The sequence below is a fragment of the Taeniopygia guttata genome, chromosome Z (assembly GCF_048771995.1).
Source record: "Taeniopygia guttata chromosome Z, bTaeGut7.mat, whole genome shotgun sequence".
Lineage (NCBI taxonomy): Eukaryota > Metazoa > Chordata > Aves > Passeriformes > Estrildidae > Taeniopygia > Taeniopygia guttata.
The window spans coordinates 56,577,794-56,604,254 of record NC_133063.1 but is presented as its reverse complement, the minus strand read 5'-3'; the positions used below and the strand labels follow the sequence as shown (position 1 = coordinate 56,604,254).

At 34.5% G+C, this 26,461-nt stretch overlaps 1 protein-coding gene across 11 annotated transcripts in view; it reads left to right on the top strand.

The window, feature by feature from the left end:
- PDE4D (phosphodiesterase 4D) overlaps positions 1-26,461 on the top strand; it is a 527,299-nt gene that overhangs the window by 344,731 nt on the left and 156,107 nt on the right. For 4 of the 11 annotated variants that reach the window (XM_072922397.1, XM_072922395.1, XM_072922396.1 and 1 more), the window contains one exon: positions 1-26,461. This exon is cut by the window's left edge and continues 14,617 nt beyond it. The exons of the other annotated variants lie outside the window; for them this stretch is intronic. In XM_072922397.1, coding sequence (XP_072778498.1) covers positions 26,373-26,461 — 89 coding nt within the window. In that variant the 5' untranslated portion in view covers positions 1-26,372. 11 annotated transcript variants of the gene reach the window in all.

Below are 26,461 nucleotides of genomic sequence, written 5' to 3'. Positions count from 1 at the left end.
AATTTGACTACTGGCAAATTATTTCTTCATCCAATTTGTCAGATATTATGCTCATTATGTATAACATTAGATGCTTTCTACCTTTTTCTCTGGAATATACTGGTTATATATTTTAGTAAAGCAGCTGATACAGCTTTTTACGTATTATGCATTGTGACAGAATTTCCATCCAATTTTATCAAACTGTGACATGAAGAGAAACTTTCTATATCAATAGAATTGAAAGAGATACTGAAACCTCTTGTGTGAAAAAATCACTCTCCCTTGATTTTGTCCCACCAGAAAAAGAAAAGGATGCAAAATTCCATATCAAATCAGAGAAATGATGATATTTGATTAGTTTTTTAGCACAAGATTTTTTAAAGTAAAAAAAAAAAAAAGAAAAGAAAAAAAAAAGAAAAGAAAAGAAAAAAGAAAGAGATTCTAATGAAAAAAGCTGCCTTAAGGAAAAAAGAACTTTTATACCAGCTGTCTTACCCCAAGTAATTTCAGGTGAAATCAATATTTATAGTCCAAAATCCTGAATGTATTTATATATTTCGTAGTATGTTTTATTGAAATTACCAGGTTATATGTAGATTTGAAATAGAAAATAAAAATTTTGACTAGGATAATGAAAAATCTACTGGAAAACTTCAATGAAGACCTTTCTTCAGTAGAAAAAAAAACCCCAGTGCTTTTCCATAATTCTGATATTAATTGAAACAAATACAGTTAGAAAGGTAACAATAGTAATACAAAAAATTTGAGTATTTTTACTGTAATGCGTAGAGAGCCCCATGATTTTGCTACAAAATCTAATTTCCTCTTAATTGTTTACAGTTTGAAATATCAATGTAATACATAATTATTCCCAAGATTTTATTTCATTGTCCTGGGATAGTATCAGGCTATGCTAAAGCTTGAGCTTTGATTCTGGTATTAGAAAGATATTTTATTCTGGTTTGTTGATGATTCTCCACCATGTAGACTTCTGTGTTTGCTGAGTACATATCAATATAACTTCATCAGAGCTGGTGATATACTGGGAAATAAAAACAAACCAAAAGTGAAATAAAAATGATCTAGTAAAAATGTATAATTTAATTTTACAACCAGTGATTAATTTTTTGTCTGTAAACCAGAGAATTTCCTCTGTTACATGGCATTAAGAGTGGGAAATGTATTCCAGTCTCAGGTGTCTTTAAAGAATATGGAGACTAGTGCTAGCATCTGCTAAATATGATATATCTGTCAGTCTCCATTTCCATTGCCTTTCTAAGGTGTCACACCAATCTGGAGGCTGCTGCATTACTGCCTTTTAGAAAGATGATGCTCTCTCATTTAATAACTGTTCTGGTTAAGATTTTAAACTTTATTATATTGAAGTAATTCTTTGGTCTCTCTTTTTGTTAGAGAAATTATACATTGTGTGACTATCCATTCTTCTTCCTTTTGTGACAGCTCAAATCCAAAACAAAATAATATAAGTAATTAAAGACCTTCCACAGTTTCATTGTTTTCTACTTGTTGTTTAACCTTCTTTAGAAAACTCATAAGCAACAGTGCAGAAATGTACTTCTTACAATCAGGACTACTTTCTGACTTTTTCAAGGAGAAGAGGTTCTATGTACAAGTTAATTTGAAGTATATACAAAATGCATATGGATCACATTTTTCAGTGCATTTGTTTGAGGCAGGACTTGTAAAAATTGTAGGTGAAGAATTTCTAAGCAAAATATAATTATTAATATTATCATGTCAAGTATTATTTAGGAGCTTGTAAGAGAGTAGAATTCAAACTATTGAAAAAGATTAAGACAAATTAGAGTATTTATATAGTGGAGATGAAAGTATTTATTGTAAATTTGAAGCCGACCATGCAACATTTAAGATGATTGGGTCACTGAGAATGCTTCTACCTCCAAACACATCAAATTAGTCTTTCTGAGGGAGGATTTGCAACGAGACTTTTCACGACAAATAGAAAAAAATGCAGAGTGTGAATAGAAGAACTTTTATGGGTATTGTTTGCCATTAGGTACCATTTGTTTATTCTTTCTTTCTGTGGGTGTATGAGATACAAGAATTTTTCTCAAAGATCACACTTTGTGTTGCTTGACATGCAAGGTTTCTCCTTGATGACTTTTTGTCATCAATGCAAAAATATCATCAAGGCTTGGGAAAGTAATTGCATCTTTTAGAACAAGGGACTCAGGAGATGAGAGGTAGACATATTGAAGTTGTGGAGTTAGAACTATGAATTATCCTGATAAGTATAAGTCTCTTTTTAGAGAAAAACCAATCACTTACATGTGCACATATAAACCTTCTAAATAGACACACCACAAATGTATACATTTTGAAATTATGTAATTCTTGTTTTCATGGCTGTCACCAAAACTAAGACAAGCTTTTCTCTATCTCAGTAGTGCTAGCTGGATGTTTCCCAGTGTGTCCTGAAAACTAATGCCTTTTACAGAAATGAAATGTGTCAAATGTTTATTTCAAAAGAGATTTTTGATTTTAGATTTTTATACCATGTCTTCCATATGCTAATTAAAAAAATCCACAACAAATAAGAGAAACATTTAATGTTTTTAATACCAAATACATTTCAATTAACCTATATGCAAGCCTTTTAAAATTTTGTGTCACTTGAAGTTTCTGCATTAGTTTTATGTTCTGGAATAGGATGAAAATTCAGGATTACAATACTACCAGTTGAAGCAAAAAGCTTGTTCCTGATATTGTCCTGCCCAGGAGTACAAATAAGAAGTTTTGTTGAATCACCAAGCCAGTTGCCGTTTTGTAATGATAACTGTTAAATGTTTAAATTCCAATGTCACAATGGTTAGGACTTAGACTAATGGCAGTGTTTCAGATACATAATCATGTCCATAGAAACAGAATGAAAGAATCAGTGAATCCCAATATAAGGTGAACCATGTTGCAAAGCTCACCCTGTTCAAAGAAGGAAAACCTGTACAAAAAACAAAAAAAACCAAAAAAACAACAACAAAAAAACCAAACAAAAAACCCCCAAAAAAACAAAACCAAAACCAAAAAAACCCAAAAAACCCAAGAAAACTGAACCCCAGAGGGAAATTATATCCAACGTGTAGGGGGAAAATATTTTTCTTTTAAATACAATATATCATGCACACTGTTAATGCAGTGCTTTGGTGGCCTGGTAGAGCTGGAAGTGACAACTTAATGAGTACTTGGCAAATCAGATATTGACATAAAACTTGAGTATTAAACCCTATCATTAGTGCTTCTTAATCTGTGGCACAAGCAGACACAAACCAGGGAGCTGAATTGCTGTTTAATGTATTTCTGCTCTGTTCTCATTTGGTGAGAGCCGCTTTATTTCTCAACCAGGTCTTGTGCTGCAACATTTTACTGCTCTGTTTTGTCTAAAATGCACTCTAAAAACTGCTTTTATTTTGGTGCAATTCTAAAATGTGTTGCTTTATCATATGGGAAGTGTGTCATATTCTTTCAATTTTCCCTGTTGTAACTCTCCATTGAGTAGATTATTTTTGAAATTAAATTTACAGACCTTTTGAAAGAGATGCTGCATTAGTAGGTTATTGTGTGATCAAAAAAGTGTAGTGGCAAACTGAGAAAGTCCCTCAACTGATTTACAATTCTGTTCCTTCCTGTAAAATTCCCATTTCTTTTTCTACGTCATCCTCTATTGCCCTGTATGTTGTTAACCTGGTTTCGGAGAAATCTGAGCAAAAATAGAATTATCCCAGCAAAGAAATTATGGCAGTGGGTTTTTTCAGGAATTACAATGACTCATAGAATATCCAACTAGCTTAGAAATAAATAATTGGGGTTTTTGGTTACAGCAGTAAGGAACGGAAAGGTATTATTGAAGTGTGCGTGGCCTGTTGCATTTAGAATGTAGTTTGCTAGTCAGTAATTAAATATTACATAGTCAATAGCAGTGGTTGAAGGTGAAGGGGAAAGAGTGATAACTGAGTGATTTTTCTTGATATTAATTTATCTTGAAAGTAGGGTCTGATTTCAAACTTTCTCTTCACTGAAATCAATGTTCTGAAATGAAGTACTGATATTTCCTAAATCACCTGGCTTAGATAACACTGTATTGCAGGCAAATACATCTCCATGTGCCTAAATAAGTTCTGAAATTTGGAGACTGTCAGTATACCAATGAGAATATAAAATGTTGTTTCAGTCCTAAGAACAAAGCAGCTCTGTCACTAGCAACCAGTTTTAGACTATTGACAGCCTCACTTTTTAGCAGATTTAACTGAACATGTTTAAGAATTAAGAAATTACCTAGATAACAATTCTTTATTTTTATACAATGAGATAGATCAAGTGACATAATGACAAAAAAAGCTCCATCCTTAAAGGCTGAGGGAAGAGCTGCCTGAAGTACAACAGTCATCCTGATGGGTGAGGCACGGGGCTGTGCTACCTCATTTAGTTGATCTTTGGTAACAGCTCTTGCCTTTTGCACTCAGAAGAAAAAGTTCCTCACCTTCAGTCTCAACTATTGCCAATTGAGAGCTTGGACAGGCATACAGAATGTAAAATCAGGTAACTCAAGCTCTCAATCAGTGCTCTCAACTGTTCTGCTCATAAAAATGATGTTTGATCTGTTTGTTAATCAATTTCTGAACCCCAGCCATGTCTGGATTTGGCCCTGGGTATTAGTTTACCTTCTAGTTTAGCGAGGCAGTAGTACCTCCTACTATTTCTGTCTTTTAGATGATGCATTTTCTGTCAAAATTTAAAGCTAAAACATTTAGCCTGTAGATTGTCATAGCCTAAAAAGTTGCACAACAGTCTGGATTTCAAGAAGAATGAAAACTTTTTAAGTGTAGCTGTATATCTGAGCCTTTGTCTTACTGATGAGAAGGTTCCTTAATGATTTTTCATACAATCATTTTATATGCACCTGATAGACAATTAAGTTGAAAAGAAACCCTGACAGGATTTTTGGACCAGGATAAATTATGACTAACCAATGTAATGCTCTTTAGCGGGGTAACTCGACTAGTACTGAGGAAGACTATAGGAAAGCTGTGCTACTATTCCCTGAGAGACTTGCAAGTAAAGCAGTTATGATGGTTTGGATTAAATTAGTATAAACTGAGTATCCATCTTTAAATGATTTTCAGAAAATATCAAACATTTAATGTCAAGTAGGGTGAATTAAATGAACTTTTGTGGACATCTTTATTTAAGTGGTGAAATGGGAAGAATTTGAATGACAATCTGAGGAGGGGTCAAAATGTTTAGTGTCATAGCTGAAATGAAACCCAGATGAAATTCAGTGTAGACAAATACAAAGTGTTCAGAAAGAGGAAACAGACTGTGTAAATAGGTGGGCTGCTATGCAGAGAGCTATTAGGAAAGGACTTGTAGACTGCGGTGAATAACAAACATGGTGGTGATACTCCATCTCAAATATACCAACAGAATAGGACCTCAGCTGAATATTTAACCAAAGAACAGGTTTAAATAAAAACTGAAAAATATGAGGTTAGGATGTGTGGAAAAAAAAAATAGGGCTTTGAACTACCAACTTCCATTCAGAAACAAAATCTCGATGTTTTAATAGCACCCTGAAAACATTATGTCAGTGTTGTTTAGAAACCAAAGAAGAAAATTATATCTGGAGTTATGATGAAAAAGATAAAGAACAGAAAGGGAAACTTTATACCATTATTTATAGCTATGTTGTGGCCATGTTTTGGTTGTTAGCTGCTCTGAATTCTCTTGATTTTAAAAAAAAGAGCAGTTGAAAAAGCTAAAGAAAAAATAGCAAACATGATGGAACATCTGAGAAACTGAACAAAGGCTAGGGATTTTGAACTTAGAAAAGAAGGACAACTTGAATGTTCGAGAAAGATTATGAAGAATGTGGCTGGATAACAGCTGCTCAGAATCTTTTTCAAAACGATGACAAAGCACTGGTCAGGAACAGGGAATACACCTTTCCATGAATTGTGTGGTTAAGATATGGAAATCTGCATCAAAGGATGTTGCTCTCATTGAGTTTACATGGGTCAAAAAAGCAATTTATATTTATTTATTTATTTATTTATTTGCCATAAGAGGATATTTCTACAAAATATTTACAAGCCACAGTTGTCAGAATTAATTTAATACCTTTAAAAATTTTATTTAGTCACTTCTATTCCTTCACTATGAAGAAATATTTTAGAATATAAAGACTTGTTTAATAAACAAGAACACCATGGAAGTTTAACCTTTCTATTTATAACCTACAAAAAATAATGCCAAACCATAATGCAAGAAGCAGCAATGAAAGCATACCTATTTCCTAATACACTTGTAACCAGGTCTCCTAACAGCAGTGTGGCAATTAGCCAGTATACACTAAGATGATGACATTTATAACCCTCATCCCCTCACCCATCATTTTTTTCAAATGCCTGAGGAAGAACATGGCTGATAATGGACTATACAGAAAGCGTTTGTGGGAGGATGGGATAAACAAGCTCTCATAGTTATCAGTGGGCTGAGCTGCTGACTGAGCTTTGTTTGTTGTGATGGGCTATAGGAATGTGCAAAAGGAAGTTTAAATATGGGATCAATGGGCAACACTAAGCATATTGAGTGACAGCAGTTATCAGCCAGCATGAATCCTTCTGTCTGATGGGAGTGCTGTTGTGTGAGAGCCATGGGGATTCTGCATGTTGCCTGGAGCATTTATTACATCTACTAACATTCTGTGATGAGTTGACCACAGCTGGATGCCAGGTGCCCACCATGCACCCACCTCAGCAGAACAGTGGGGACAGAAAATATTTTGACTTTGTAGTCAAGATAAAAAAAGTTTCTTAAAGTAAAAGCAAAGACTATGCGGAAGCAAAGGAAAAAATATATTTTGTTCTCTATTTCTCACCAGTAGATGATGTTCAGCCACTTCTTGGAAAGCTGGGCTTCAAAACAGATAGAGGTTTCTTCAGGAGATAAATATGAAGAGTAAATAGCCCCTTTTCTTTGTCCTTTCTCTTAGCTTTTGCTGCAGAGCAAATCCTATATGGTATGGAATAACCCTTTGGTCAGCTGTGCCCCCTTCCTTGATTTTGCCCATCCTCAGCCTCCTGATGCAGGGAGAGTGTGTTGGGAGTGCCAGCACATCCCAGCAGTCCAAAAACACAGGTATCTTATCAATATATTCCTAGGCACCACTGCAAACACAGCACTGAGGGCTGCTGTGGGGAAAACTAACTCTGTCTCAGCCAGACCCAATTCTTACGCACTCCTGAATTTCACCTTTGTGAATCTCATCTCTACTAATGAGATCACAGTGCTTCAGAAACTGGCCCAGTATAGTATACATTTAAATTTCCTAGACTAGTAATTTGGCCAAAGATGATACAAGCTTTCAAAAATTGGTTGAGAGCTGGGTAGTAGGTTTGAGTATTTCCCTTTATCTCCCCTTACAAAAAAACTCAGCTTTTGCTTACATGTTCCAATACTGAGTACTATAGCTGCATCCTCCTTCATATGGAAAAGATCTTTGTATGATATGGTCCCTTTTTTTTTTTTTGTTGCTACTCGTAATACTCCTGTCTTACAATCCATCTGGCAAATATCCATCATAACATTGATTTAAAATAAAGCATTTATAATATATATTCACCGCTAAGAATCAAACATGTTAGGTCAGAAGCTGTCCACTGAATTTTATAAGCATCCTGATAAATTATAAGATGTATGGCTTATGTAAACAAGTAGTACAATTGTTTATTTTCCTCAATCTGTCAGTATGTTTCAATAAAACCAACAATCAAATAGCTATTAGAAAGGTTTATTGGATATATTAGCTAACAAACAACTTCTAAGAAGTAAATGAGAACCAGCAGCACATGCTGGCAAATAGATAAGGTTTTTTTTTTTTTTTACTTAGTAATGGAAATACACATTTAAATAGCTTTATGACGGAGACAACTTACCAAACCCAAGAAAATTGAATGCAGATGCTTGCATCCTGGAACAAGTTCATTACTTGATCGGCCATTAACATTAGAGGAGTTACATAGATGCAGAACAGAAGTTTGAACACGACACATATTTGCTTTTCACAGGTCCTCCTTTGAATTTGCAAATGCCGGATTCCAGAGCCAAATGTGCTTGGTGTCTTAGTTAGAAATATTAAGACAATATGAAGACTTCAGCTATTTACTGTTTTAGGAAGATTAGTTTGTGTTAGATGCCTAGTATGAGTGATTCATATTTCAGTAATGGCTACTAAGGACTGGTAGTACTGCTAAATTCTTGCTATTTACTACTATATTTTTAAGGAAAAATGTTGATTCACGTCTCATATGATTTAAATCCTACTTTCTCATTCTGTTATGGCTTTCTCAGTTATGGGGAACTAGATAAAATTCACTCATTTGACTTTTTTGTCACTTGTTTCTTCCTGGAGTTCTTTGCAATCTGCTTTATATTGCTTTGACAATGTACAATAGTCCTAAAATAGAAATTAATTTTCTTTGCTGCTCCTTACAGCTAAGATTTTGCTAAGTTGCCATCCAAAAAAAAAACCAAAAACCCAAAACCAAAACCAAAAAACAACCCCCAAAAAACCTAACAAAAAACAACCCAAATGAAGCAGGTTGTTATTTTCAAATTGACTTTACAATTTATAAACCATATAATTATTTGTATTTGTAATCACTTCTGATCAGTCTGCTCTCTTCTACTGATAGATTTTTTTCTCTCTCATCAGTACACTATTGCAAGTGACTGTCCAGTGATACAAATAATTTGAAGAAGAAGAGTTCTTTATCCTTTGCTGATTCATTAAATAACTCTAAATTTTCTCTGGGATTTTTACGCACATAAAATATAGTCCTCCGTATTACAGCAACAGCTCACATGCATCTTTCATATGCATCTACTAGTGCTGCTGTGATTAAGCCTTTTAACAATTTCAAGATAGAATATGGCATAAGGACTTCAGTCTCTCTTCAGACATTTTAATAGAATGCTTTTTCTTGTGACTAAAACATCATTCAAATGACACTACCGTTCTGATAGTTGTTAACCATTTTTCCTAAAATGTTGCTGTTACTAGAGTGGATCACTAATACATCTTTTTGGGCTGGGAAAGCAATCATATCAGTGAATTTTCTGCTCAGAGATATTGCAGAAATAGATAATTCTGAATTTTGCTCAGTTTAATATAAAAAGTTTAGGAACCCAAAGATTTTCTGTTGAATTTCGAGGTGTACATAAAAGCGCTTTATAAAAGGCTGTATTTTCCTGAAAAAAAAAAAAAAAAAGTAAGCACAAATATCAACTTTAATAAATTTAGATAAATTTTTCCTTCTGATATTGTGCAGTTTATTGTGACTGGCCCATTGGAATTATTTGAATATAAGAGCCTGTGTGTGGCTGGAATGTTCTTGGTTCACAGCTAATAACCCTGAGCCCTAGTTCACTTTGAAGGTTCCTAGGTATTGCAGTTAATCATAGTAAACAGAGATAATAAGGAATACTGTTGTTGAACTTTGAGATAAGCTATTGTTTTACTGATGAGAAAGTAAATGCATGGGGTAGATATTCTTACTACTGATTATTTCTGAAACGTGATATGGCAGCTCTCTACAATAAAATATCTATTGAAGAAATGTTACTTGTCAAAGGGAAGTTAGATCTTAACTGCTGAAAAGAGCATTTTCAAGGTTGTATGGAATAGCATTCAGCTTCACAAAATAAAATTACTAAGAATGTGGAATCTTTATCACAAAATTGAATCTCCCAAAGAAAATATCAAACACAAGACAACTAGATGTGCTTTCCTTATGATGACAGCTGTAATGGGCCATAGTCTGCTGATTTATCACAACAGAATATGCTGTTTCTATAAAAAAGAGCAAACTGTATGACAATTTATCTGAGATAAGTCCATTGTGATTCTCTAGTACTGTACTAGTCCTAGTCTCTCCCATGACGCTGTGGCACTTTAGAGCCAGGAAGCAGGACACTTCCTAGCCCCTCTCTTCCCACACCTGGCAGAGAACCAAAAAACAAATGCCCCACTCCCAATCCCTCATTTGCAAGGCATGACAGAGCCAGGTGTACTGAGAATTTGAAAATGGGTAATAAACTGGGCAACAAAATGATTGTTTGGAAAATGGGAAAGATAATCCTCCAACCCCTGCAAAATGAGATGTGTGAAAAAAGGTGCTTACAGTAAGAAGCAACACTATGTGTTTGAGTTCCTGTGTAGCAAGATAAGTGTAGAATACCTACTCTGCAATCCAATATTCCACAATGAAGAAAAGAGTTTAAATGTATTGGTTAGAAATGAAAATAAGCCTTGATGGTCATAATAGCAAATTAAATTTCTATCGTTTTTGTGTGGTTCTTAAGTAATATCTTTAGTGAAAAGGAATGTGTTTTTAAGATTAAAAACTTAAAGAAAAGGGACTTGGCAAGCAAAAGGAATTACTACAGCTACATCCTAACTATAATCAACGGGACTGTGATTCAGATCCCAACCCAGTATTTTAAAAGCAAAGCATCTTTGTTAATAATCACCTAATTTTATTTTGTGAGTACTGAAACGAGAAGGGCACCTCTAAAGTTTTCTCCAAACTGACTTTTAAGGTAAATGAAATTGTTCACACTTTCCAGACGCCTTTCTTTGTTCATTACTATACACAGACTAGTGAAAATATTTCAAATTTAACTAAATTTAAATAAATGATAGTAAGAGAAACTATTTTCATGTTGAAACAGTAGGGTTTTTTTTTGTTTGTTTGTTTGGTTGGGTTTCTTTTGCAGTAGGAACAAGTAAAGCTTTCTAGAACAGTTTCTTGAGTTACAAGAAACAATGTAGAACACCCGATGAGAAGTCAACATTTTTTAAAATTCCATAGAAGAATATCCCATAATTTTCATTTCATGAAATGGAGGCTTGCTTCATTTGCTATGTGCATGTATAGCGACTGCTGCAATAAGGGTCGATTTTGAGATTGAAATGTTGCTGTGAGAGTGTTTAAGCTCCTGAGATCCTATTTACTAAAAGAGGAAAGTTTGGAGATCCCAGAATTATCCTTGAAGACAGAAGTTTCATTTTTAAGAATTTAAGATGATTATGCATAGTTAAGAGTTGCTGGTTAAAATGCACATGTGAAATATAGATTGCTGCCAATACATGTGTAAGTTTTTGAAGAATTAAACAGCTTCTTATCTGACTTTACCAATGCAGGAATATTGATTCATTACTTGGTTATTGGTCTGGTGCTCACTTGAACTTTTTCATTCAGTCTTTTAAATTCAAAATAATTCAGAAATAGCACTAAATAATTCATAACTTTTAAATATTCAGTATTTTATTTTCGAGTCCACTTGCTTGATAAATAGCTTTTGGGATTTAATGAATGAAGTAAACGTAAGACTATATGTTTTCCAAAACAAGCACAGCACAAGGAGGCATTTTGATTTGTGGGGCAAAAGGAAAGTGACTAACATGACAAATGTCAGCAATTTTTGTGGTGTGAGTGACAGGAGGATTGACTTAACCTTATGAAGTTCAGTAAGGAAAACACATGGTGCTGGGCCACAATAACACATGCATGGAGTAAATAACTAACTGGCAATACTACTGAAAAGCACCTGGAGATTTGGATGGACATCTGGTTGAATGTGGGCTAATAGCACACTTTCACCATAAACAAAACAAGCTGCATACTGAGATACATTAGGCGATCTCTGTCCAGCAGATCAATGAAAGCAGTTATTTTCATCATAAACTGTGAGTTACTGAAATACTTCCTGTAGTTCTGGGACTCCAATTAAAGAGGGATGTGAAGAAGACATCAGAGATCCAGTAAGGGAGCTTGCAAGGAGGACTAAAGCCTAAGGTTCAAGTTTATTCAAGTAGAGGAGAGGAGATAAGGAGGGATCTAATAGTCTGAAGCCAGTAGTAACAGGCTAATAACAGCTAGTGAAGAATAGTTGCAAGCAGTGACATAGCAATCTGTTCTTCACAGTGGTCACAAATTGACTTTGGGTCTTTGTATCTGGTTTTGAAATACAGTGGGTTTTTTTTCCCCCAACTGTGAGGGTAGTACAGTGTTCCATCTGACACCTGGAGATGCTGTCAGTTCTTCAGCTTTGGAAATTTCTCAGACTCAAGTAGGTGAATAATGTCTGGAATATTCAGTATTAGCGATAACCCACTTTCCAGCAGGAGACTGAGAGAGATGAGTTTCTGAGACCCCTCCACCAAATGTGTGAGTCCATGGTTCATTGCTGCAATACTTGAAAACTGTACAGCAGAAGTTTCGTCCTTCACAATGGGACTAATGAGGGACTAATATTGTTTTCTTTCTGTAAATGGGTACCAATTAGAGAAAAAGATCAAAGTTTCATTCTTTATTTTGTGTACTTGGTTGAATGTCTTTATGGTTTGTAGTAAAACTTCTTTACTTGTTCGCAAAAATCATTCTTTACCTTCAGCCATGTTTTTGAGCATTAGCACATTAGCAATGCTAACCTCAGGTACCCAGAATAGGAAGAAAATATAACTGCTATGAATTTTTCTTCTTTTGCCTTCAATTTCCTTAGTTAGAAGGTCAATCTTCAATTTCTATAATTTCCCCTTGTATTTACTACATAGCCATGAGACATTCTTCTCTTCTCTTATCTGTCCATACTTCCTTTCCTATCTGCAGCTCCATCTTTGTGGATGATGTAGACTTCAGTGGATAAAAGATGTATAAGGTCCTTTCCTTAAAGCACAATACACAATGTACAAGGAGGACAAAGGTATTTTCATAGTTACATACATTTTCATAAAGTCTGTTTTTTCTTCAAGATATTGAAAATATTGGTAATTGTGTACATACACATTCTAATTCTTAGTGTGCTCTTTTAACACAAGAAGTCCTCTTTCCATCTTTGCTGCTTGAAATAAAGAAAGGTGAATACTTTTCAAGTAATCTAAGCTAGCAGGAAAATTTAGCAAATATTAACTGGATAATATTTATAATATTAATTGGATAAACAGTCAGGACTGGATTAATAAAAGGTCTAGTAGAAAACAAGAATTCTCTCTATTTCCCCCTAGTAACTGATAAGAGACCTCAAAGGACAAGGAAGACTTTGTATAATCCAATTCTCTTGAAGATTTTTGAATCAAGGTTTGTTGAGACAGTGCTGAGATGTGTGTGTTTATTGTATACATGGAATAAGGGATTCTCCATTTTGCCCACTAAATTTCCCAACACTGTCACCAGAAGAGTACAGAATTATCACTTTCTTCATTCTGTCATGTGATAGGCAGTTTTGTAGCAAATACAGCAATTAAATAAAACTAGGTAGCCAAAGTAATATGTGAATGTTATATAGCTGCCCTTAGTAAGTGAAACATGGTCTACTACACAGCAGGCTGCATAATCTCAACGCTCTAAAACAAAGCCATGCAAAACATTTTGAATTAAAAAGCCAGAAATTAGACTTTCAACATCAAGTGTCTCCAATGCTCTGTTCCCTTCACAGAAGCCAATTGCTAGCATTTCTGAGATAATGTATTAAGCTTGACTCTTAAGTATTTATTTAATTGGAATCCTGGAAAACAAAGTAATTTTTTTTCTCATCCTGGTTTGATTTTTTTAAATTGAATGTTTCGCATTGTGGTCTTCATGAACAGGTAATTAAATTGTTAAATGTAATTATTCATGAGTGGAGGCAATTATGTTAAAAAAATAATGTGTATTATTGGATTTACATAAGAAGCTTTTGCTGACAGGGACTGTAATATTTTTTGTTAAAATAGAAGGCTTAATATCAGTCATAGTTACCAGACAATAGCAGATGAATAGCATAGAAAAACACAGGTACAGTTTGAATTTGAAATGCCAGGGTATTCTTTCTACTCTCCTAACAGTTGCTCTAGAAAATAGTTTCACTAAATTTTCAATTATCTTTTAAATAAGATGATCTTACTTAAAAGATAATTTAAGAAAAAATGATTACACAATTAATTTATCTTATTTAAATACTTGACATATTATCTACTTCAAAAGTTATTGTTGCTCTCAAATCAAGGCGAACCTCCCTGTGAAGAATATGTTGCTTTTTGCAGGATGCTTTAAGAGAAACTTATAAGTCTTTGCAGCATTAAGACTTATTTGGCAGTGTTTCATTTTGTCTTTCACTTTGAAGTTAGCTGAAAAGCATTATTCTTGTCAAATAATGGCTATACCAACATCGCTGTGCAATAATTTTGGGGCAAGAAGGAACTTCAACACTTAAAACTAGGGAGTAAAACTCATCAGAGTTCATGGCACTAAATTCATTCGGTAGTGTCTTTAATCATCAAGCGACTAGATCATTATAATAAGAGGTGAGCCAGGCAGTCTACACCTATTCTAGGGGTGACATTTTCTATCTGATGTCAAGTGAGCAGAATAATCCATGACACTGCCAAAATACTAACATTATTGAAAAATTGTTAGGTTTGGGATTTTTTTACTGGAAAAAGACAGTGAATGCACATTGTGGACAGACACAGGAAATCTGTCTCAGTCTTGGAAAGACAGCTCTACAGGCAGCAAAAAACTCATATTTTATAAAGATCACATTTTTTTAACTAATATCCAATTTAACAGATGCATTTCAACTGATTCTTAGAGGAAATCCATCAGAAAAGTTTACAGTTGAAAATACTTTAAATATCTGGACTTCTAATAAGGAGAAAAGTTGACAAAATAGGAGAAACATTAACAATCAGCAAATTCTTTATTATAAAGCAGATAAAATTTTTAAGTGATACTAAATTACTTATACTGAGTTAAAACTTGATCAGAAATGGTAAAATGTCTTGAAGTTTTCTTACCAGCATAATAGACGTGAAATCAATGTACTCTAGGGCTGCATTTCCTGGTTTCAGCCATGATTGACTGATGACCAGTTTTTTCTGTTACCTTCAATTGTCAATTTACAGAAATATCATTGAACTAACTTCCAAAATGTCTTTATTCATTCAACTAAATATTGTCTGTTCTCCAAAACTGTGAAGCTGATAAAAATGTTTTAGCATACTAGCAACCAATTTTGTAAATCAGCATTGTACTCTACATGTTTTTCAAATGTAACCTTGCAATACAATATATAATCACAACTTCTACATAATTTGAGAATATTGATAACCAGAAATACTGACTTACACCTTGAAAATAGAGGAAAAAACCTGTTATGAAACCAGGTTTATAATCACTGCTAGGAACTTTCAGATTTCTATTTTCCTTTACTTGTGCTCATGAAACTACTAGTAACTCTGTTGCAAATGTCTATATTTAGCATGAATAAATTTTCTGTACTAGTTAATGCAACTATAAAAGCCTAGCACAAATTCCCAAGGTATACATTCAAAGTCACATAAAATATTTCAAGTCTGGGGAAAAAGCTTAGTTTATTGTATAGGCTTTCACCACGACATTGTAATAAGGGGAAAATAATTTTTGGCTGAAAATGGTTGAAACACATATTTCTTCTCTCGTCAAAACACATGTATGGTAATGAAGCAATTTCTCCCATGAACTGGAAAGAAAAGAAAGAGGCAAAATATTTTAGTCTAAAAATTATCTCCTCCCTTCCCCAGAAATTTATTTGAATTTGAAGTCAGAGGTTTCTTCAATCGTATTTCCTCTGTCATCTCTGTTTGTCTTATAACATCTTCTATTCCTTCCTTGTCTGATAACTCTAACTTGTTTTTACAGTTCTTCTGGTAAATTTCGATCTTCCCCTATTTTCTCAGAGTACTACATCATTCTGTGTGGAGCCCTTTTCTTATCCTTTCCTGTGGATTTATAATCTTCTGTATACTCAAATTTCAGCTAGATGCATCTGACTCCAGGACTGGTACCTTTCCCTTTCTTGGGCCTTAGCTACTCATGAAACAATATTGCCATTCTGCTTCTGAACAAAGGGCTTTGTCTGCTTCTACACACACCCACACACACCCACCCACACACACACCCACACCCACACCCACAGACACATACACTGCAATCTCTATAATTTTATGTGTGAAACTAAAAAACAAATATACTTGCTAAAAAGTAATATTTTGCTGTACAAATAAGTAAAAAACAGCTTAGTGCGAAATAATATAATCTGAGTTTGTAATCTGAAATATAATGTGAAAAAAGTACTTGGTAAATAACTTTTTCTTCCCCATGTGTTCTCATTGATAGTTTTTCATATTTTCTTTCTGAAAAGAATAAAAAAATCTGTTTGGATATTTGTTCTACTGTTCCATATTCTAGTCTAATTCTTTGGGGTAATTCTTTATATAAATCTATTATTCACATTTTAATGTGAATAAAAGATTTATATAAAGAGGAATAATAATGGATGAATAGCTGTATCAAAATTCTCTGCAGGCAGTCTGTGTCTTTCAACCTCATATCATGGTAAATGTTGATAGTAGTTTTCTTATTTTCATTTCCAAAAGAACCATTTTAAAAATTTGTGGAATAGTAGGAAATCAGCATTTTTCAGTTCTGTCAGGGTCTGAGAAGAAAAGAAGTTTCACTGTCTCCATCTCAGATCCTCTGTGTAAAAATTATTATTATTTTTTTTAGAATTAGTTTTCAGTTTCCATTCATTTTTTAGTAACAGACAAGATGGAGGAGTATTAGTACTGAACATGTTTGGGGTTTAGATTTATTTTTTTATGGTAAGTGAAATTCTTAGTATTTGGTTGGGGGTTTTTTTAAGTATATATGAAGACTCAGCCCTGGCTGTTGAAATGATGGGCTGCCTTGTTGGAGTTGGGAGGTGGCAGTGTGCCCCTTCCCACTGTGCCAGGGGTGCTGTAGGCATGAGGACATCAAGTGGCCAGTGACAAAGAGCTGCCCTTGAGCACGACTCTGAGCCATATCACAACTTGAAAATGTACTGGTTTTGCTTTTCATACATCCAGGATTCGATCCTTTCTTATTGAGCACAAACTGTTACTGGCAGACTTATTCCCAAGCTGCTGAATTAAATTCTAATTTATGATTCAGCAGTTGGTATGGAATTGTGTATTGGAGATGGTCCCAATATTCCTCACAATTTCAAATACTGAAGAAATAAAGGCAGGTAAAATGCAGATGGTTGCTGCTTTTTCTTTTTTAAGAAAAAATGTATTTCAACCTCAGCTACTACTACTAAGAAGAGAAGCATAAGTCAGCTGTATTGCTGCAATCATCTTTAAATTGGATCAGTTGTTACTACTCCTACCTTACAGTCTCATAGTGTTGAGATTGAATAATATGTTAAGTGCTTTGAATTTTACACAGCTCACATTTTTAAATGCTAGGAATTATGCTTCCTCTAAAAATGTTGTCTAACCCCTGTTTTCTAAGGGTTTTAAGCCCTTAAGAGTCTAGGGAAGGAGCTTGCTCCAGTTAGGACAGCCCTCTGAATGAAGATGTGATCTGTGGATATGTGAGAGGCATCGGAGCTACTGCAGCCAAGAGCCAGCTGTAGGTTAAAGATCAGCTGAGCTCACCACACAGGCACATCTGGTTTCAGCTAGCTGAACAAACCCCTCCAAAAGAAGAAAATGACCTAGTTATGGATGTCTTATTATTTTAGATGTAATTGTTCTGAGAGTAACATTTTTTATTTTATTGAACACCAGAGGGCATGGAAGTGTGTTTCTAGAGAGGGAGAGATGCTTTGCAAGCATGTTAAAGCACTTCTGAAATCCTATAGCTTTCATGATATCAAAACCTGTCAAAAGTGGGACTACCTTACATCATCACAGAATCTATCAGGCTGGAAGCTACCTCTGGAAATCCTTTAGTCCAACCCCCTGCTCAAGCAGGGTCACCTGGAGCAGGTGTTCCTAGACCATGTCACTTGTTATCTTTATGGCTTTATATGTAGTTTTGATGTGCTCTTAACACGAAGTGACCAAAACTATTGTGCTATAGTTTTGCATAATTTTTTTTTTAATTTCTGTCAAGAATGTTTCAGTAAATTCTTAATTAATTTTCTTAACTTGCCTGCAGTAACAAATGGTCTAATATTACTTCCACATCTGTTCAGATTTTTGGGTAACTTGCAATGCCAAACATTACCTCTTTCATGCTTTTCTTAAGTTAATTTTCATAATTTATGATAGGAACTTTATGACAGTACTTTCAATATAAAATCTAAATAAGCTGTTCTCATTATCTAATATAATAATTGTTGTGTGAGGACTGTGCAATTAAATAAGTCAGTAGAGCTAAAAGAATTAATTATAAATATAATTAACTTAATTTTCATATACTTAAGCAGAAAATGAATGGGAATAAATATAATGAAAAATTATTAAAAACTAAATCTAATAGTTTTTCCTATCTGCAATATAATTTCATATTTCAAAGTTAAGTTTATTACATTAAATTACTATAAATTATGAGTTATTATTATACGTTAGAGTCATGTGTTAAGCAAGATTCTGGTCCTAGTTCAGGTACTGATATCCTTTTAGGTTTAGGTTAAAGCATCTAAGTTCCCTACTTCAACTTCCATTTTCACTGCATGAAAAAACACTTACTTACAGATGGATAGTTTTCATTTTGATAAACTGTTGAAACACACAAAAGAGATACCTAAAGTGTTCTATTGAATACTTTATTAACAGTTCTCTTTGAATATATAATATGTAGAATGTTGGTTAAGTCAATTTGTTCCTTTAAGACTTTAATAATATTGGGGGAGTTTGAATTTTGAATCAATATTTATGTATGGAGACAAGAGAGTTATCTCCACTTTTTCCTTGCAGGCGTCAGTGCTGGGATTTTCCAGTATTTTTGTCTGCCATGTTGACTACCAATTCACTGTACTCATTTTCACAGTACTCATTTTTTCTTGGAGACTTCGGTTTGATAATTCTCTAAAAAGTGCATCCTGGGCAGCCCTAATGCCTTTCCTCTAACTGTTCCTTTCTTCTGAGTAAGACTTTGATGCATAAGACAAATGTCCCTGTTTAAGGACTTATGAATGTTGTTCATCATCTTTAAAAGACAGATGAATGTATCTATCTGAGCAGCAGGAGAATTGATCCATGCTTTTTCACTGTCACGCAGATAAACAGGGCCAAGTTGTACAGACTTTAAGACTCAGATTTCCCAAGTCTTGCTGGCAGCAAATTCTATCTTCTGCTGCTCAGACATTGAAGCAGAATATTTATTTCCACCTCTACAAAAGATCACTTAATATTATACATGATGCAAACAGCATCATGTGTGTTATCAGCAAATTCAGTAAATTAAAAAGTAGACTATAAACTGAGCTTATTTCTTTCACATTTCAGCACTGTCCAGAGATGTCCCATTTTTTGCCCTTGTCCTAAGGCACTTCTCAAATTAGCTCTGATCTAAGTGACTCTGATGCCACTTCTGTTGCAGTCACCTAGAAGTAGAATGTGTTCCTGCCAAATAGTTTTTAAAATCCCACTAAAACCATAGGATTTTAAGTGTTCAGGGCAAGGAACAACTATAATTCTCTGACAGATCTTTGTCGAATCAAAGAAAAAATTGAAAGACTTCCTAGATAATCTGCTGAATATACATTTTGTTTATCTGTGAAATCCCCTTTCAATAAGCCAGCTCCAAACATGAGTCAAAGGTGCCTGATAATCATTTGCACAAGCTCTTCAATTTCATTTGTACTAAAATTAGGTTCTTCAGTAGTTCTAGAGACACTATTTGTCCTTGAAGTTTATCAGCATCCTTTGACAGAACAGATAAGTAGAAAAGCTTTGATTTCAGCAGTGACTTAAAAAGCAATTACTCAAACACACATTACTTATGAAAAACTTCTTTTTTTTTTTTTTGTAAATATAGATTTAATAAATAAAATAAAATTTCTTGGAAAATTACTAGAAATGACAACATCTCTATAAAATGTTTAATCTGGCTACCATTAAAAAAATACTTTCAAGCATGTTTTATACAGAATTCTGTCATTTATAACTGTATAAGCTGAAGATCAGTGCTCACTCCTTGTATAATGTCCATAGATAACCAGAGTAGTGTGTACCAAGGATAACGTGTTTACACAGACTGCAGGGGTTGTCAGAGACACTCGGACAAAAACCTTGCTCAGTAAAAGGTGGTGCAAATTTCATAAAAACACTGCTAGACATATTTCAAAAGTCTTAACATTGCTGCAGGGCTTAACACTTTCATTATTTAAATAACTTATTTCTGAGCTCAGGTCTCAGAAATAAGTTATTTAAATAATGGTTTTCATTCTGATATTCCCTTCTTGATGATATCTGTCACCTATAGTAGGTAGTGTCTGTATGCATGACTAATGGAGAGCTATCTGCTTAGGCTGGTATATTTTTGACATCTCTCTTCTTGCTCTCCAGCATTAGTACTTTAATCTGTAGGAAAGAATTTCACACTTTTTTAATCCTTCATACACTTATCTATTCATGTGATTTAGTTACAGCACCGACACAGTCATTTTACTTTCTGAGTAAAGCTTCATCAAATGACTCTGGTGACAATGACAAGAGCATCAAACTTCCTCTCACTTTAAATTAGTAATTTACAAAATTTATGCACGATATTTACAATAATAAATGCTATTTACAATAATTTACACACAATAAATATATGAGAGGCCACAAATAGTTATGATTGATGAGACAAAACCCTTTATAACATGCATTTCAAATCAGGTTGTATCTTTTAAACTAGCACTAGCAAAAAATACATTACTATAAAAGTTACTGAAAAATTAAAACACAGATATTTTATGATGTTTTCAGAATTAATATATATTTCCTAATTACAAAAGGAAGTAAGTACATGCTTGTGTGTGCATATTTGTATGTCCTCCTTCTAGATAATTTTTAATCCTCTAGAGCAATTGTTTTATAGGAATCTGGGAGATCATTAAAATGACCAGAAGTTCACAATTGTAGTAGGCTAGATATGTGAGAAACCCTTTTGGCAGAAGGGGTATAGGCTATGCTGAATCTTTACAAATCCCAAAAAATTCTTAGTAGACCATTCTTGTGGAATCACAAGAGAAGTTTCACTACTACCAACCACTTCAGAAACCATTGTTCAATAAAAAAGCCTTACAGAAATATTTTAGCTAGATTTTTTTCACAGATGCAAACTGCAGGATTAAGCACTAAATCTAAGATAGGATGATAAATAATAATAATAGGAAAGCATTTACAGTGCAAAGAGATACTAGTCTTGGGCAGACTATTTATATCTACAGAACAAAATGTGGAGACAGCATGCCTTTTTCTTGATATTTCATCCCAAATGAAATAACTTGTGATTTATTTTGCATTGTACACTTTAATAGGGCCAAACTGCTATAAAAATAATATATATTCAGACTTTCTGAGGTGTTAAAATAGATCAAGGTGGTGGAAAAAATGAAAGACTGAAGAAAATCTGCTTGCCTTTTGAGGGGGTTAAAAGTTCAGGTTTTCCGTTTACAACTCAGTCAGATTTGGGTAGAACTTTTTTGTTTAGGGCGACCTTTTATTCAGGTGAAAAAGGAATACTTCAAATTTCAGGATACTTTTTATGGAAGAAAATATCTATATTATGAATTATAATATTCTGAATAAAAGAATATTGTAAAAAATGGAAGTTAGAATAATTTTTTAAAATTAAGCTTGAAGTTGTCCAAAACTTAAATGAAATATAGAAAATAATTTTATTTAATTCTAGGCCTTACATATTTTTCTCTTTCCAGGATAAACTTTTATTCAGGTATCTGTATGTGAAAATAAAGACACATCATTCTACTCAGCAAAATTAGAATGCAATTTTATCTTATATTCAAATTGTTCCCTCATAATTCTTCTTTTGGGGGTTGTGTTTCATTTGTTTTGATAATAAGACAGAAAGTAAAAAATCTGGGAAAATATCTAGTCCATAACAAAATTTACATGAATATTATTAAATTATTTATAATTTGAATTGTGCAAGATATATCTTTGAAATGCTGGGTAAATATTTGATTATAGCTATACAAAATTCAGTGGCATTTTGTTTGGAGGTGTCTGAAAAAACCATAACACAGTGTTTGAAAACAGAAGGAATAACTCTGAGAGAAGCCGCTGTAAAATGCTGTATGGTAGTGTAAACCATCCAGCCTGTTGTAATGATCTCAGTTTAATTCTTTCCATGTTTCCACTCATTGATAAATAAGAATTTTTTAAACAACATAACAGAGTTTTTATCATAGAACCATAGAAACATAGAATTATTTGACTTAGAAGGGACCTTAAATATCATCTAGTTCTGACCTCCCTAACATTGCCAGGGACACCTTCCACTAGACCAGGTTAGTCAGAGCTCCATCCAGTCTGGCTTTGGACACTTCCAGGGATGTGGCATCCACAGCTACTCTGTGCAACCAGTTCCACTGCTGCACAACCTTCCAGTAAAGAACTTCCTCCTAATAGCTAATCTAAACCTACTCTCTTTCAGTTTGAAACCATCCCCTCTTGTCCTGTCACTACAGCTATTATGCTCCTTGCATCTCCCTTCAGGTAATGTAAAGTCACCCCAAAGCTTTCTCTTTTCCAAGCTGAGCAAAGACAATTATCTCAGTCTTTCCTCATAGGAGATTCACCCATCTCTCTTATAATCCTTGTGACCTCCTCTGGACCTGCTCCAACAGGTTCAAGTCCTTCCTGTGCTGGCTGACAGGTTGATGCCTCCGGAGACCTCCTTTCTACCCTTTTAAAAGATGGGCATAATATTTCTTCTTTTCCAGTCTCCTGGGACTTCACTGGACTGCCATGACTTTTCAAGCATCATAGAGAGCAGCTTGGCACCTACAGCTGCCCTTTCCCTCAGGACTCTGGGATGCATCTCACCAGGTCCATTGACTTATGTACATTCAGGTTCTTCAGGTGGTCACCAATCTGATATTTACTTACAGTGGGAGAGACTTTGCACCCCAGGTCCCCATCCTATTCCATCCACATGAGAACTGTGGGAAGAGAAGCTATCACTGAAGTCCAAGGCAAAAATATTGTTGAGTATCTCAGCCTTTTCCTCATCCTTATTACCAGTTTTACAGCTTTGTTCTACAGGGGCCATTACTCCTTCTTTGACCTTCCTTTTCTGGTTAACATACCCATAGGAGCTCTTCTTGGTGTTGTGTTCCTTGCCAAGTTCAGCTCCAGCTTTGCCATCCTAAATAATTGTCCTTCTCTATACTCTTCCTGTGTCACCCATCCTAGCTTCATCTTTTTATGCAGTCCTTCTTTTCCTTTAGTTTGACCAGTAGATCCCAGCTCAGCCATGCCGTTTCCATTGTCGCAATAGGAACTCTAGGATCCTTTTTCTCAAGGTATAACACTGAATACAATAGAACCACTCAGAGGATACAGGCTTTGGGAAGGCTGCCCAGAGAGGGAGCATGACTGTGCAGGAGTCAGAAAGGGAGAATGCAGGAAAGCCCTCAGCTTAAAAGTATGCCCATAGTGGTTTTTTTTCTTCTTCTTCCTACATCTACCACTACATCATCTGTCAAAGCAGGAAAGTATACCACGTCTATGAGGGTATTTATGCTTATGGTCAGACCTAGTAACTTACAGGAAGTTTTTCACTTACCTGACTTCAACTGACCAAAATAAACCCTAATTTCTTGTGGGTTTATGTGCTCACTGTAACTTTAAGTTTAAAAATTTTAATTATGCTAAATATTATTTTGCTATTTATTGATACAAAATTTTCTATATAAAGTAGTAGTTGACATCTATGGGAGAATAGTGAAAATGTTTCTAAAATTCACCTTTTGTGGACCCTGTAAACCTGAAATCATCATAGCATACTACAGGGGTACCATTAAGCAACTAGGAGTGTGGGGTCTGATATCCCACTATCTGTCAAAAAATGTAGAACAGAATTTGCAATCACAAAACTGAACAGAATATCAAAGATATGGCACCCTAATTTTTTGTTACAGTATTCATTTCTATAAGAGGTATGGATTATCATTAAATGCAATGACTGATTATACCTCTTTTCTATAAAACTATGAGTTTGTTTACTCAACTCTTGAGCTAGTTTTTCCAAAAAAAAACCCCACTTATAAAAAGCAGAAACTTAATGTCAAATCATTTTATGTCATTTGAGTGTTTCTAGAAATGTTTTGTTTTGGTCTGAAAGAAATAGGAAATGGCTGGATGAGTCTAGCAACCTCTCTGTAAAAGTCAAGGTGTATTACAGACTTATTTTCTTCTTCATTTCTCTGAATTTCTGTAAGCACTGTGACATGTTTTGGTACAGTGATTTACTGCATGCCACTACACAGTGACAATAAGTGGTTTTGATATCAAGGTATAAATTTAGTCTTTACTAATCTCATAAGAGGCTTATTTCTATGACCTTATCGTGGTTGCCTTCATTAGAAGATTTAGTGCCACAGTGAAGGAAAGCCACCAAGGAGGAAAGAGAACTCACAATAAGTGTGTTCAGGTTATTTAGTTCAGTTTTCTTTATTAAAAGAAAAAGAAAAAGGCAAATGTTGCTGCTATGTTAATGTGTTGTACAAAATGTTTTTTAGAAACAGAATGTGAAAAGGAAAAAAACTGGCAATATTAAGATACTTAGGATACAATTATAAAAATGCAGCCTACCCTGGCTTTATTTGCCAGAAGCGAAATACTGATTTTATCAAAGCTCACATTCAGTATTATTCAGGCATGCTTAAAGTGACTCAATCAGTCAGATGCTAATGATATCATGATATTAAGAAGACTATAGTTTATGATACTCAGAAGGCACCTTACTAACCACTGTGGGAATTATTTCAATTCTATTCCTTTGAAAATTAGTTGCTACATTATTTTCATTCAATTATATAGTCTTTACTTATAACTGCTCAAACAAAAAATAACTTTTGGCCTTAAGGCTTTCACCGATGAATCTCACATATTGAAAACTTGTGATGTGAAGATATTGTCAGTTGATGCTGTAGCACATTTGTCAGTGTAAAAGGAGAAAAATGGTTCCTCCAAGGAGAACAATATAGCCAGTTATATTTATAATATTTCTGAAGAGTGTTCTTACTCATAGTACACTTAACCATAAAAACAGTACATTTTATCAGATAATTGATGGATAGTTGTAATTTATTCCTAGGAATTATTTTTTCTAACTCTCTTTACTTTTCTGGTAAAGCCCAGAGTAATTATAAATTTTTATCTTTAACCTTGCTCTGGGTGAATACTCAGTTTCTTCTTGTTCACATTTCTTATGAATAAAAATATCTGAATTTATTTTGTTTCAAGATCACTGCAAGGGGAAAATACTCTGCCTACCAGTGTTGAGAGATCATAGCTAGGGTGAGAGCCACTTGCTTTTAGCACTACTTAAGGTAGCCTGAAACAATTGTATTTGAGAGTTAAGGTTTGAATAAAAAATAAATAATAAAACAAAAAGAAGTGCAAACCCAGCCCGCCAAATAAACAATAAAAAGACACTGAACTGCAATGACCTCAGGTAGGAGGGAGCAGAGTCCAATTCTCAACTTCACTGGTGGTAGTACAACACAGGAGTAATGTCATTGAGAAAAGCTGCAAAGAGGTCTGAAAATTATCTACCAGCCTGGGACTTACTTTCTTAGAGTGGCTGATCTCTTGTAGATCATTAAACCTTCTAAGGAAAGCTGCTTAATGTTATAAATTGATTCTCTTAAGAAACTGGGAGGATGGAAGACACACTTGAAAAGAATTAAGAATTAAACAAAGAGGCAATTGAGGGCTTTGCGATTTTGGTTCCATCAGCAGTTTTGCTCCATGTTTACTAGCTTCTTGCTCTGCTGGGGGCACACATTGAGTGATGCAGCAGATTTTAACTGGGGGAGCGGGGAGGTTGTTCATTTGGCTTTTTTTCCTCTCTGTACTCTTAACTGCCTGATGTCACTTGGATTAGGTTGTTCAAGTAGAACCCACACTAAAAATACTTTGAACAGACTATTAAGAATTTTAGGGGTTTTGTCTGGGCAGCAGTGAATAATCAGAGCATTGGCTATTTCTGGTCTCCCTTAGCTCCACAGTTCTGTGTTCTTTAGTGGCTGCTGTAACGATCTAAGGGTTTACCATAAGAGTTCTCACTTGAATAATGCGATAAGAGTCCTGAATATAGAAGATGTTTATGCAAAGGGCAAGCCTCACGCAGCAGGAAATCCCAGTTATCCCTTTAGCCTGTGCTCTCAGCCAGCCACATCTCTGCCAAAGCATACCATAGGAAAAGGACGTAACCTTACACAGTTACGAGCGTTTCATGTTTAGTGTGGGGCTCTTCCAGCACTACTGTCCTGTGTCCCCTCAGGGATACAGTTATTAGACAGTTTTAGAATTAGCTTTTCCCATGGCCTTTCTGTGGGATCCTTTTGGAGCCTATATGCCTCGTCCATCTCCAAGAAATAAGATGAGATTTCGCTTTTTGAAGTCCTACAG